Source organism: Anabas testudineus, chromosome 18, assembly GCF_900324465.2.
Source record: "Anabas testudineus chromosome 18, fAnaTes1.2, whole genome shotgun sequence".
NCBI classification, from domain to species: domain Eukaryota; kingdom Metazoa; phylum Chordata; class Actinopteri; order Anabantiformes; family Anabantidae; genus Anabas; species Anabas testudineus.
This window is the reverse complement of record NC_046627.1, coordinates 29,133,076-29,148,168: the sequence shown is the minus strand read 5'-3', so window position 1 is coordinate 29,148,168 and position 15,093 is coordinate 29,133,076. Positions and strand designations below refer to the sequence as shown.

The 15,093-nt window shown below is 36.7% G+C and overlaps 1 protein-coding gene across 4 annotated transcripts in view; it reads right to left on the bottom strand.

Moving 5' to 3' along the window:
• Window positions 1-15,093, bottom strand: part of camk2d1 (calcium/calmodulin-dependent protein kinase (CaM kinase) II delta 1) — a 75,916-nt gene that overhangs the window by 30,801 nt on the left and 30,022 nt on the right. For all 4 annotated transcript variants that reach the window (XM_033326793.1, XM_026353558.1, XM_026353555.1 and 1 more), the window contains exons 3-5: window positions 9,227-9,286; window positions 5,393-5,447; window positions 1,251-1,316 (exon numbers count right to left, since the gene is read on the bottom strand). In XM_033326793.1, the coding sequence (XP_033182684.1) occupies window positions 1,251-1,316; window positions 5,393-5,447; window positions 9,227-9,286 (181 nt within the window). The remainder of the gene's footprint in view (window positions 1-1,250; window positions 1,317-5,392; window positions 5,448-9,226; window positions 9,287-15,093) is intronic.

Sequence of the window (15,093 nt, the reverse complement as noted above, 5' to 3'; positions counted from 1 at the left end):
GGGTTACAATGTGATTTCAAAGACTTTAGAAATTCACCAGTCTACAGTTAGACAAAAAATCTACAAATGGAGACATTTTGGGACTGTACTAAACTACCAAGAAGTAGGCAGCCAGTCAAAATTAACCTTAGAGCAAAACAAACACTAATTAATAAGGTAAAGAAACAACCCTGAGTAACAGCCAAAGATTTGAAGGCATCATTGGGACTGGTTAACATTTGTGTTCATGAGTCTACAGTAGGTAAAGTTGAACAAGCAAGTTCTACAGAAAGACACCACAAAGGAAGTTGCTGCTTAGTAAAAAGAACATTGCTGCATGCCTGAAGTTTGCCATAGAGCACATTGACACTCCACAGCAGTATTGGCAAAATGTTTTGTGAAGTCATGAAACTAAGACTGATCTATTTGGAAAACACAGCACTACATCTGGCATACAAAGGTCACAGCATATCATCATGGAAACATGATCCCAATTTTTAATATTTTTTTATTTGATTGTCCTCGCCATGATCCCAGATACCAGACAATTCTGTTGAGATGTTCTTTACAAATTATTTTTTGTGCTCTATGCATTTGCTGCTCTACTTTCAGCTCTAAATTACTCCAAAAGTGTTTGGAGTTTTTGATTACAAGTCTGGTTGCAAGTCAGGGGACATTCAAGCTCAGGTCACTTTATTCTTCAAAACAGCTTTTTAAGTTCAATGCAATGTAAAAAAAAAAAAAAAAAAAAAAAATCCTAAGCTTTTTTCCGCCCATGTAGTATTTGGATGTACAAACATAATTGTGCTATAAAAGTACTGCTTGTTTCACAGTTAGCACTGTACAGTCACTGTGGTCAGGTCCACACCAAACATTCTGCACCACAATTGTCCAGTTTACTTTGGTTTCATCTGACAAGAATGTGCTGCCATCAGACTTATTTTCATGTTCTCTGGCAATGTTTAATATGCAGTTTTGAGGCTGTAGATTTAAAGGCTAGGTTGTACTCTAGAGACTGTAGTTTCATTGTAGTCTTCTAATATACATAAGATTAAACACTGTACACTAAAATGACAGGGAGTGGGAAATATTTTCTAAACATTGCATTGTGATGTTAATTAATAATTGATATACATTTTGCATTAATTGCATGGCTATGATTTGGTTCATAATCCTCCAGAGTTTCTGTGTAAAAATAGACTAAATCTCATTTATACAGCATATTGAGAAAACAACATGATCTGTGTATCAGGACAGAGAATGACACTGACCTGGCATCAGCTTCGCTGTAGTATTCCCTGGCAACAATGTCCTCAAACAGCTCACCACCGGTAACTCTGGAGGACAAAAAATAAATAAATAAATAAAAAAATGGAGGAAGATATAAACACTTTGTTAGACAAGAGGAACCAGACAGAAAATGTGTCTTTGAAAAAAAGAGAACTCTAAATCACAGATGTGGATTTCTGAGTCTGGAGGCAAGGAGGCATGATAATGTTGCATAAAAAAAAAAAAAATCTCATGCAGATGTCTTTTTTTTCCTGAGCAGCTGGATGAAAAGAATGATGCTATGGGTTTGTACCTAAAATGGTACAATCACTAAAATAATACATTTCAAAAGATATGGTCATACTGATGTTTATTCAGCTTGAAGTCATTACCATGTTTTTCCATGACTCAGATCTAGAGTTTACTGTATCTCCAACTAACACCGACTGGACTGTCTAAAAGAGAGGAGGTGCTGTGATAATAGAGCACATATTGATGTGATTTAGCTGCTGGACATGTTAGTAGAGCTCAATCCTCAATTACCTTTATTAGGTGCTTTGATAGTTTGTACTGATAAGATTAATAGGACACACAGCTTATCATGAAAAGCATGCAGAGCACCCATTAGCTCATGTTAATGTGTATAATGTCACAATTCTAGTACTGGGACCATTTATTTTATTTTTTTTAAACAAAAGATTACTTTGAAAGAATAGCAGAAAAAGAGTCATTCAAAATCCTGCAAAAAGATAACGGGCAACTTTCAGGGAAAACAAAATCAAACTACAGTTTCTTGAAAACTGAAGCAACATAAGTCACAAAATAGCAATGACAGTAGGAGAAATGCCATTTAAAATAACTTATTGATGTGATGTACTGTATACTGACTGAAGCAGATTTGTAGTATCTTGTCTTTTTAACTTGCCTTTTTAACAGTACTCTTTAGCTCTTACAGTACATTGTGGTCTTATAAAGAATTTGAAACTGGGTCACTACAACAGATTAAAGTTGTTTCAAAACATACTCTTAAATCTATATGCAGACAATCTAAAATATTAAGCACTAGCTTATACAAACATTCTGTTGTACTTTAAAAATCTACGTTAAATAGGGAGCACATCTAACTGCCTAAACTGACTTTCATCCATAAAGGACTTTAAATGTGGGTCAGTAGACCAATTTCCCCCAATCACACAATTACTGGTGTATTTTAAGGCAAACCCTTTTTCTATTGCCTGTGGAAAACGTTAATATGAAAACCTCAAAGTCGTAAAGTTTCATGCAACTTTTAATGACCTAGGGCAGATTTGTGCAGTCTGCAGAGTCCCAGTGTTATTATTGGCACAAACTCTGCAGCTAGGAAGTGACCCAAACATGAAGTGTATTATTATTTTTTTTGTCTTTACTCAAAATTATTTAAAATTTGGGGTTTAAACTTTAAAACTCTGGACACACACAATGTCCTTTTGTTGTGTTTATGGTTAATATGCTATACCCTGACTGCATGTCTTGTGATGTTCGGTCATCTTTCCAGGGAGGAAAGAGAGTGTGTTTAATTCACGTATAATCTTTTATCCATAAAACTAACTCCTTTTGTTCATTTTTATGCACCCTAATGAAATTAGATGCAGCATTAAAAATAAGTTTGAATTAATTTCCTTTCTGGCTGCTACACTCAACCACAAAAAACAGCTAACAATACACAGGAGAGAGGTGGAATGAAGGTGATGGTGAGTATGGGGAGGGACAGAAGGTGAGATATGAAGCGAGGAAGGAAGTGAAAGAAATTCCAGGATATTACCGACAAGGAAAGAATTCTGATTGTAATAATACATGAAGAAACAAAAAGTAATTGTTCTAATAGAAGATTGTTGTTTACTAGAGAAAAGTATATTATAGATTGAAAAAAATAGCCTTTTTATTGCTGCCTTGTGGGACATGCATAAAAAAAAGATTAAAGATCTGAGAACACAAGCTCTGGGTCTTCTACAGCTGAAATTATAGATTGGATGGCATACATTTCACATTAATTTGAAATGAGCATTAGTCTTCAAAATTCCATCAGATTTGATGGCACACTTGAGATGATCACATTCCTGTAGAAGCCATCGATCTTGTTCCATCGAAGGATATCCAGGTTTTTCTGTGAAATTTAACACCTCCCACTGTTTGGATTTAAACCATAACCATGTCACTTGGCCTGGCACAACAACTTGTGTTTGCCTGGCAACATCAGCATAACAAGACTCCAGTAAAGGAATAGTTCGGCACAAAACCCACCATGAAACTACTATGTGGTGTATTTACACTTTGGACTGTGTACAGATTAAATGGATTTGTTTTCAGCAAGAGAGAAAATGCATGTATTTCCCAAAAGATTGCAAGAAGTCATCACATTTTATAACCAAAAATCTATGTCAGGGGCCCAGAGCCTTTACTAACCCTTTTTGAACAACAATCAGGTGCTGGTTCTGGTTCAAAATTGGTTCAATTTGAAATCCCTCTGAGAACTGGTTTGCATTTCCAGAAGCACAACAATGTCTCTGTACAGAAATTGCTCATGACCTTGTGAGCCTACAGCGGCATTCAAACACTGCTGGTTCAAAGCATTTGCACTGCTTATTGTGATTGCAGTTTAAGTAAATCCAATAAATGATACACTGATTTTCATCTTTAAAACTTAACTTCAGGTAGTGTTGTTGGTTAAGATGGTCCAGCTCCTAGTCCCTGAAATGAGTTCTTTAGCTGACAAAATGCAAAGAACTGGTTTATTGCAGACTAAAGAAATAGCACCACTGGATAATTCTGGGTAAATAGAGAATTTATTTAAATAATTTTACACTTTGTTTTGCACAATGTGTACAATTATTAATTACAATGTGAGACGTTTTAGTCCATGTACTGAAGGTGACTGTACAATTTCTGTACATTTACTATGTTAAGTTACAGACGTCCCAGAACAGGGAAGTTAAAATAGTAACTTCCTTCAATTTAAGGGATGTTACTCGTGTGTCTCACAACAAGTGGCTAGCTGCTCTGGGTGGCTCGTTGGCAGATTAGATTAGATTCAATTTTAGTATCACTGTGCAGAGCACACATAGAAAGCATGTACAAATAAGCATATGTGATGCCATACAGCTAACCATCTGCCTGCAGACGTCAGGCTGATGTTTGCTAAGAAACGCAGGAGCAGGTGGACCTCTTCGCTTTTTGTGTTGTGAAACTGACGTTTGTTTATTTAGCTGAAGCATCTGGCCACAGCTTAATGGCATACCTTGTATTTTTTAAATATGCATATTAATTACTGACAGCCTCACAAGTGGTGCAGGTCTGTTTTTGAATTTGGTAGTTGAGTCCTGTCGACATTATGCATGATTTCGTGTTTCAATGTAGTAATGTAGTAAAATTTTATTAGCTTGTTCACTTTTGGAGTGTCACACATACAACCTCAACAAAATGATTTATCAAGTCCTACATCATCTACTACCATTTCTTCTACTTTTATACTAATGTCACCCATGAGCTTTCACTTTCACATCAGCTTTGGACAGGCAGAATTATTACAACTAATAATAATTAAAACCTGTAGCTACAAATTGAGTATGAAAAAGAGCAGCATCATATATTAATATTTGACAGTTACATAATTAAACCTTGATGAACCATTTTAGCTTTAAATTATTCAGAGTGATATTTAGTGATAACATCCTGATATGATACTTTATCAGTAGTTTGTAATGAACTGAAGAACAGAGAAAGAAGCAGCAGATGGGTGCTGAACAGATGAGTGAATAAAGACATTTACCTGCCATCTGTGTTAGCATAATTTCTCAGTTAGACAAACTCAGATTGTATATGATCATACGTGATGCAATGCAGCCAATTTGAACTTTATCGTACTTTGTTAATGATGCATTCATACATCTTGAGCGCATGTATCTAGAATGTAATGTTTGTAAGCGGTGTGTGAACATGATGAGGATGTGTGATGACTGAGCACAGATGGAGCAAAGAGGAGGCAAACACACCACGTCTAATCTCCCATGATGCCTCTGACAGGACATCTGATTGGCGTCAGTCAGGTTCCTGCAGTATTTCTCCTGAGCAACATGTGAATGTACATTCATGTGTGTGTGGCACTTACAAGTCAAAGACCAAATAGTGGAATCCTTCCTCTGATATGCTGTCATGGAGCCGCACTGTAAGGGAGAGAAGAGGGAGGGAAGAAGTGAAAAGAGAAAAGAAATGATTCAGTTATGTAAAAAACTGCTCCACTGAACGAGGCAACCTGCCATTCTGGCAACAGCAGGTAACTGAATTATGAACACATCATTCAACTGCAAATCGAGCACTGAACACCAGTATTGTGTCACAGTATGAAGCACAGCTAAGAGTTATCACAAATTTAGCTTCCTCTAGATAAAGTATACATGCTTTAGACACAAGTGTGACAGCCTCTAGTGGGAATAGAGTCCAGGAAATCTCTGGAACATCTGACATTTGCATTCTCACTTACAGCTCACCTGGCTAATGTCTAGATATGTTCAGGGTTTCATTCCAATTACACATAAACAGAGCTCCAAAAATGAAGGTGAGTTTGCATCCTAACTGGCATTGAAACGCCCCATGTTCCAGTTTGTCCAATATGTTTCTTTTCATTTTTTTCAAAATGCTAAATTTCTGATGTCAATTGTTGATGAAGTACTCTTGGGAGTGGATACATATTTTGGAAATGTCCAGAAATAACCATATTCTGTGAAATGACAAGTATTGCAATGAAAAACAAACAAAAAACTATGAACTTTTAGAGATCCACAATAATAATAACGACACTTTATTGATCCCTTGGGGAAATTGTTGTTTGGACAGATGAAGTACATTAGATGACGGCGCTACTGTGGGGTATTGCTGTCTTGTCCAAGGACACCTAAACATATGGCCAGTAGGAACCAGAAATCGAAGCAGTAAAAAGTAAAGTTGATTAAAATCTCTGATGTTTAGCCAGAGTATTTTTAAACCAAAGTTGCCAAGAAACAGCACTCAAATTCCCATTACCTTCAAAAGTGATCCAACCTTCACCCTCGGACAAATTAATTTAATGGCTTCTGCTCTGTTTTAAGCAATCAGGTCTTCTGAATGAGACTGGATGTCAGGGAGCATGTATTTGTATTTTACCTTATTGAATAAGAAGATGAAGGCAGCATGAAGGTAAGAACTCTGCTGCTAGTGAGGTTTCAGTGAGCCAATTAGCCACACAGCCTAATGGACATTCAATTATATAGTGTCAAAGAGGGCCAAACTGAGCTCAACATTGAGCCAATATTACTTTTCAAACGTGCTCATTTCCTTCTGACAGGATCAGCTTAAAGTTTGCACAAGGCAACATATTTATGTAAATATGCTGTAGGCCCTATATCCAGTTTGTTAGAGGCAGACATGGACAAAATGAAACCCACAGGAATAACGTATTGTGTTCCAACTTAACAGCGGCCAAAGAGCACTACTGGTAGAAAAAAAAAAGTTTATAATTGTGCTTATACAGTATTAACCATTTTAGACCAGCCAAACTTCTGCTTATCTCATTTTCAGGTATTGGCCACAGATGGTGAATATTAATTGGGTTTCCACTACACTACAGTTATTTAGAAAGGTTAAAAAGGTAAATCTATATGCATTTGACAAGGGACTAGAAAGGATTTCCATTCAATAACTTAGAAACTCCACTTATCCACTGCATGCATCAGTGCAACTCCACTCACCATGTTTGGTATTCTATTAAGCAGATGTGGGTAGCATTATTTTTCACTAGTCATTCATCTTGCCAATTTTAGTCTTTTCTCAAACAAAATTTGTCTCATTGCTTTGACAGCCACATACAGAGAAACAAGGATGTCACTCCTTAGATATCACCCATTGTTCCTGTGTGTCTCTGCAGTTCCATGAGGCCTTGCTATGGTAACCAGTTACACTGATGTGGAGTGAACCATCTTTATATTGGAAAACAAAGTATATGTAGCTGGTACGTCAAGCAAGCAGAGTCGAACCAAGTTAAGGCAGTACCATGTGGTGGAAAAACACTAACTGGATCCAATAGTACTTCTCAGTGCTCTTGAAAATCAATGCAAGACTAGTCAGGTTAGCAAAAATAACCAATTACTATTTGGCACACCTTGATGCTTTAACATGCAAGATGGAAAGCTGGGCTAAAGCCAACTGCATCTCTGAAAACAAAATGACTAATTTGACATACAATCCTATGTGTCACATACTTATCTCAATATTTTCGCTGAATAAAACAGACTCTGTAGGTGATAAGAATAAGAGTTTTACTGAATTTACTGTGAATGTGTATGGATGTGAAATAGGTTGCTTCAAGAAAAAACTCATTCCAACATCAGCGACGAAGAGCATGATTGATGTAAATATAAAAATTGGAAAGAACTCCTTGTGGGGATTCTCTGTCTCCGTTAGCTTGTCTCTTTATTGACATCTGAGAGATCTATTGCCTGAATGACCTTAATGGAATAAGGGCTTTCCCCTAGCTGCTTGGTATGTAAATGGAATAGTAATGAGTGGTGGCACTCTATCTGATTTCCGTCAATCACTGTTACAGGAGACAGAACAGCCTCTAAAGGAGAGAAGAGCAGGTAAGTAATAAGACTCTCCAGTGAGAGACTCAGTGCTGGAATAAGTGATTGTTCAGTGCGTTTAACACACCAAGTTGTAAGAAGTTTTCAGAATTCCAAAACCTTTGCTTATGGACCTGTAACTACAATAACCAACCAATAACCAATTTCATTACCCTAATATTAATATTGTGACACATTTTCAATCATGTTATTATACCAGGTATGTCAATATAGTCCAGTTTAGGGGTTCGGCTTAGAGAGCCACAGCCCTGCTTGTTTCTATCCATCCCTGCACTTACAGCAATTTACCGTGATTCAGGCTTTAAATTATTCTATGTCTGAGAGAGATCTTCAGTCATAGCTGTTCATAACCACATACTAACCACCGAATGCTCTGACAAAATTACTATTTTGCGCTGAAGTAAAGGTCTTGGATTGGTTCTTTAACAGATGTGGTAACCCAAACCACTGAAATAACCCTCTCTTAATGAAACCCTCCTCTGTGATATGGTGGTTAGTTGATTTCTGACACCAGAACAATGGACTGGCAAACCAAATAACCTACTATCATCCCTTCATTCGTTGCTGCCACCTACTCACTAAAAGTGAACCAGTTTTCAACTTGTGGCTAAATTGTTACTGAGATGGTAATTACAGTTGTTTGGCCTGCTTGACTCCTTGAAGCAGTTGTGTGTGGGTGGGGGTTAGGGGTTGTGTTGTATGCATTTGTGCCTATGTGTAAGGAAGAAGGGAACAGATGTATTTACATGTGCTCCATTTGCAGAAATGGCACAAGCCAGTGTATGTGATAAATTAACTAAGACCCACAACAATATGGTCTAAGACTTGATTATTGGTCAAAGCTAGGGTTAGTTTTAGAGTCAGGGTTTATCATAAAGCCGTAACACTGCAGTAGTTAAGAGTTAGCCTACATAAGAGGTAAGTTACACAATATTGGGCACTTTTTGGGGAAACTTTAAAAGGTTTTCTTGTTGGAGTTTGCCATGTGCAAACTAAGCATGGGCCAGTTTGAGATGATGCACATATACACATAAGGAGAGAGAGTATGTCTGTTTTAACTTGTGTGTTTACTTTCAGTACTGTCAACTGGCTATTTTAATGTTTTTTAATAATCACTTTTCATATATACAACCAGGCTCAACACTATGAATGGTTTCCAGAATGCATCACCATGCCAAGCATGCTATTGTATACCGTCTCTCTACATGAAATCTTTGAACTGATATTTGTGTTCTTTGAAATGTGGACACATATAAAACTCAACTCTCCATATGACATAAGAGGCATAACAGGAGAGCTACAGAGAGCAGAATAGGAGTTCTAGTTACCGATGTTTGGATGCTTGAGCAGGCGACAGATCCTGGCCTCTCGCTCCAACTTCTGATGATCTGTGGAAACAAAAACAACACACAAGACTTACATTAGTCAACTAAACCATCCTGAAATTCTTCAAACCTCTCTACAATTTGGCACACTGCTCTTTTAAACGGGTGTCAAATAAGAAGTAAAACTAATAAGGTATGTATTGAAAACAGGAGACGAAACTGAGAGAAACTCTGGCATGTCTCCAATATTTCTGCGAACACAGCATGTGTTGGATGTTAAAACCTGTATGGTTTTTGGTTGCAGTATACTCCAGTTGTGTTTTTGAAAAGCTTCTACACTTGTTCATATTAATCCACTTTTACTGCACTTTAGAATAAGGACTGGCTTTGTAACTCAACAGAATTAACTGAGTTAATATTTATTTTCATACATATAATAAAACTCCTGTTTGCACTATGAATTTGATATTTGATTTAAAACTCAGGAGCCATAACTCGTCACTTTATCCATATCAGGGTATAAAAGTCAAGATAGCTCAGCCTCTTTTGTTGTAGGTTTTACAGTTCATTTTAAAATGTGTCATTTCAAGTACATGAAAGAAATACAAGTACAGTACCTGTGTACCAGTACAGTCTTACAAAATACAACACTTGTGAGACACAACTGGCAGATTTATTAAGAATAGCTAAATCATTCTAGCCAATTAATCAATCTGACTGTTGTCCATGTTGGATTTGAGACAGCGTCAAGATTTTGTTATAGTACAGAAATGTAACACCACTAAAGATGTCACAGAATGAGGAATGGAAATTTATACTAATAGCTTCTATAAGTGATTGATCACTGCAGCAGAGGCAAACACATCTGTGATTCAACTCAGGGGCTACCCAGAATAAAGGATACAAATGATGAGCAAGTAAGAGACATAGAATTTGAAATTTTCAAGTGAAAGTAGCAAAAAATGTAGAAGCAAGTTAACAGATGCTCCTGTTTTAGCACCACAAACTCAAAAAATGAGCTACAACACTCGATACTCCACCACACATCATATCAATAGTGAATCATACATTTTTTTAAGAATTGTTTGACATCAGTGCTCTAATTTTGCTGCTTTCAATTTGCATTTGTATTTTACTGGCACTGTGCAGCTCACTAACGTTCTGTTTGCCTGTCATTGTTTGATTTATTTCAAGTTGTAAATAAAGAACAACAATATTATTGGTGTTATCAACCAAATTGGCATAATTGGAAATAACAGCTTGACATAACAAGGTTAACAAACAAACAATGTATAAAATCTTTAAAAATGGTATAAATCAAATCACATCAGCTACTCCTAAAAGAATCACTACCTTGTCGTGGTTTAGGGGCTTGCGCGTCTAAATGACACTAAGAGCTATGCTGGAAGGAGCCTTGTGCTCCTGGTAGGGCCACCCATCCCAGACAGATCAAACGGTAGAGACCAGACTAAGAGTGATCCCTGGTCCTACAGGTTATGGGCTGGACATTAGGCTAACAACCCAGTTCTGTAAAAACAGATTGTTATGGAAACAGCAACTGAGTTTAGAAGTCGCCAGATACTGAAATGCAGACATATAAAAAAAAAATTATCTTTAAATGAAAGGAAAATACAGTTACAACAGCTGACATTCGCCATTATGTTTCAAATTATTTATGACTTTACTGCTCTCCTTCTGCTGCCATCTACTTGGCTTTATGATGTTGTCAATAGAATCATACCTGCTGCAAAGATACTTCTTCTGGAGCTAACCCTGTAAGAGTCGCCAGTTCTCATAAACACATACAAGTTAGGAACAAGACTTTTCCATTATTTAAAGGCTGTACATCTAAAGGAAATCTTTTAGTTTCTCTGACTTTACATCTGTTCAGAAAACACTATTAACATTATATTGCTGATTTTTCCACCGCAGCTGCTTGTTGATTGGTTTAATTAACTGATAGATTATTAGCCTGCCATCAGATTGGTGTTCCGTTTCTTTTTGGGTCAACCACATATTGGACTGGATTTAATTATCCTTGGGTCCCTTTGTGGCAGGTCTCTGTGTTTGGATGAGAAAAAAAAAACAAACAAAAAAAAAAACAAACACGCAAGTCAGGTTTGTTTTCTCTGCTCTATTTCAGGTCTGGTCCAGACTCTTGCACCTGATAAGACCTCTAGTGAAGATTTCTCAGATTACATCAAATTATTTTTACTCACAAACTGTTTTTACTTTAGAAGTGATTTAACCTTTCAAACCATAACATTTAATGCATGACAAATGCAGCAGCTAGGTCAAATGGAGCGAGAGCGTGAGCGAGAAAAAAAAAGAAACTTATTCACAAATAACACCAAAAACGGTGTAAAAAGACTCCTAAACTATGAGCTGCTCAGACATGTAAGGTGTAGTTAGGGTCATTTCACATTCAGCTGTTTTGCTATTCAAATTAAAAGGCTTTGAGAATGTTGCAATAATGAGAGTGAGTTATCCCAAAAACTGCTGATTAGTGAATGAACAGCTCTTGTTAAAGAATGTATAATTCACCATTGTGGATAATTGTTTTCAACAGAGCCATATTAAAGAGTTTTTGCTATGTAGATGGAGCTAAGTAATGGTGAGGATCATGTTTGCATAATATACACAGTGGCAACATTGTCTTAAATAATATCATGGTACTTGAGGCTATTTACGCAGTGATGATTGATCAGTAGGATGAGACTCCGTCATTTACTGTATAACCAAGCTCATTACAATAATAATAATGCATAATTACACACACATAATTATGTGTTGACAAATTTTCAATCATGTTATCATGCCAGGTATAGCAATATAGTCCAGTTCAGGGGTAGGCAACCCTGGTCTTAGAGAGCCACAGCTCTGCTTGTTTGTTTTTTTTTTAATACATCCTTGCACTTACAGCTTCTGATTGGCTGAACACACTTGATTTAGGTAATCAACAGTGGGAAGGGCTACAGCTCTCTAGGACCAGGGTTGCCTACCACTGGTCCAATTGGTAAGTTGTTTGATTCTAGTCCAGAATATAATGCCTCAACAAGTGGATAAACACATACTTTTGACATTCACAATGAAAAAGTAATATCTGATTAGCTGTAAATAACACACCTACAAAAGGCATTTGTGGCATAATGTTATTATGGTAAAATGTGCATTATACTAGAATGGTGAACAGAGAGATTTGCACATGACAGATTTTTGTTGTGTTTGAAACTTTGATAGTTGCATATGCTAGTTCTCCATGGTATAAGAGAGGTTATTTCTAACTTAAAATGACAAAATCATTGTCATTGTCACTGCACTAAATAAGACAAATTAAATGCTGTTTTTAATGTTGGTTCAGCAATTAGCATAATCTTTCTCAATGCCAATAGGTGTTTCTGCTTCATTGCAATCCCATCTTGGTTCCAATTCGATGTAATGATGTCCAATTGCACTTGTGTTAATAAGTCTCCAATCCTAAATAAACCAATGGGACTCTTTTACAAAGGTTGTAATCATCATGGTCAAAGGGCGAATATTATCTTCATCTTTCCACATCATCCTTTTCATCTGCTGTATGGCACACTGCTAAGGTATGATATAACAGGATTTATAAGGTACTGGTCTTTATCTTGCTATGTGCTCTTGCATTTGCTTACTTTGCTTCACTCTCAGTTCACTTGCTCTTGACTCACCATTATACTCACCATTATCATGTGATGTTACACTTGTCATGTGTTAAAAGTCAAGAGAAAACACTCATTCACTCATCTTGCTCTCACTCCTGACGTTTTTGTGTAATTTTGCGATGAATATGTTTATCATATCAAAATGTGCCAAAAATAGCATCTATGATAATGTCTACATTCACCAAGTACTACAAATAACTTCAGCTACTACAGCAATGTATTGTATAACTTCATGCATTGCCAAGCATAAATCTTGTGTTTTTTCGTTTAGTCAGAGAGACCATGTCTGCACATAGTGAAGAAACCTGTTAAGCATGAAGGTTACATTTTAACGCAGACCACATGACTCCAGGAAATTCATAGATTGATGCTCTTCTCAAGCAGATCATTTCTCAATAACAAATCCAAGTCCTGGTCGTGATTCACTCTGGAGCTGGCCCATTTTGAAAACCCAGAAGAGCTCTTGAACATCGTCATCAGGCAGCAGAAAGGAGGACAGAAGTTATTTTCAATGCAGCCATCACTGTGAAATATTCATCTAAGTGCAAACACACACTCTCTTTCAAGCTACTAACCTTTGACCACCAAGTATGTATAACAAAAGACCTGCCATTCCCCACCACTTTCACCTGTGGTTATTAAAGTAATAGGTGAGTAATGGAGTTTGGTGCCAAGAGAGTGAGAGGCTGAATGTGATACCAAAAATAAAAAAATAAAAAAAATACACAGGGGAAGAGAAAAACACCTTTGCTTTCAAGTCCCTTCTATTTCCTGGCTCTCACTTTTAAATCACTCCAGTAGTCTGAGTAAATATTTTTCAGGTAAAGCTAGATTGAACAGGCAGCAGTCAATAGGAATGCAGAAAAAACAAGAAAGGAGAGAACAAAATGTGTGACCATATTCATGTTAATACTATTAGATGTCAGTACAGATACACATGCAGCCAGCATAATATCTCCTAGAATTTAAGAAACTGCAGCTTACGCTATAAATCAATACAAACTGACCAACTGAACCAGCAAGAAGTTGTGGTTAAATGGTTTGTCTCAACATGAAGAACTCCATTCTGTCCTAGTTGGTAACAATTTCTTTTCTGTGCACAGACAGATGATATCCTTGGTTCATAGACTAGGTGATAAATCAACATATAAGTTGCTGGTCGCAAAAAACAGAAGAGATTTTTGTTTTCGGATAAATAAGCAATTGAATTACATCATCTTGAACTTAAGGTATTTTGTTTCCTACATTTTATTGACAAAAAATAACAAATATAAAAAGGCAAGGTTTTTAATGCAGGTGATACTCAACTATGCTTTAAAACCCAACAATTTAAGCAGCTAAATCCTCAATGGATCAAGCTGTCCTGCATTTTAGTGTTATAGTAAGTGTGATATTAATTATAGTGCCCATATCCTATTTGTTTAGGCACAGGTGCAAAGTTGTGAAGGTTCAATAAGGTTAGGGTTAAGGACTAAAAATTGTGTGGTTACTGTTCATTTTCCATTATGAGAAAAGCTCACAATTCTTTACGTTGAGTGCCATCCTAATTGTGGTTCACAAAGCCACCTAGCTATGTTGCCAGTGTAAATGTATTAAAGAAAAAAATAATAATAAGAAAAAAGTTAGCAAAATACCATCTTAGACACACACACACACACACTTAGTCAAACCTGAGCACACCAGCTCATGAATAAGATAATAACTTGAGGGATGTAAACAGGCTTTTTACAGACAATGTGCAAGTCCTCACTGTGCAGCACCACAGAGGGGCTGTAGGTCTGTCTAACAGCTCTACTCTGATGCTTGAGCTGACAATCATCATTAGCAATCATAATCATGGTGCAGATACAGGACTCTGGAGACTCTTAGGTGTGGGTGTAATTGGACGCACTGTAATAATAGAGCCCTGTCAAAATGCAATTAGGTGTAGCTAGCTAGGTTTTTCAATGTATGCATGTGTCGTCACTGGTGTTTGTCATAAGCTGATGGAGAGGAGTTAAGCTGAGGTCAAAAAGAGAGAACACACGTATCACAGCTTTCTGTTGGATCATGCTTCTTAAATTCCGGAAACAAAAGTCTCAAACAAAGCGTCATTTCTAATCATGTGACTTGCTCTACTGATTTGATGAAAACAAAACAATTAATTTCCACTGTGTACTTTTTGTGTCATGTCATTCCTTC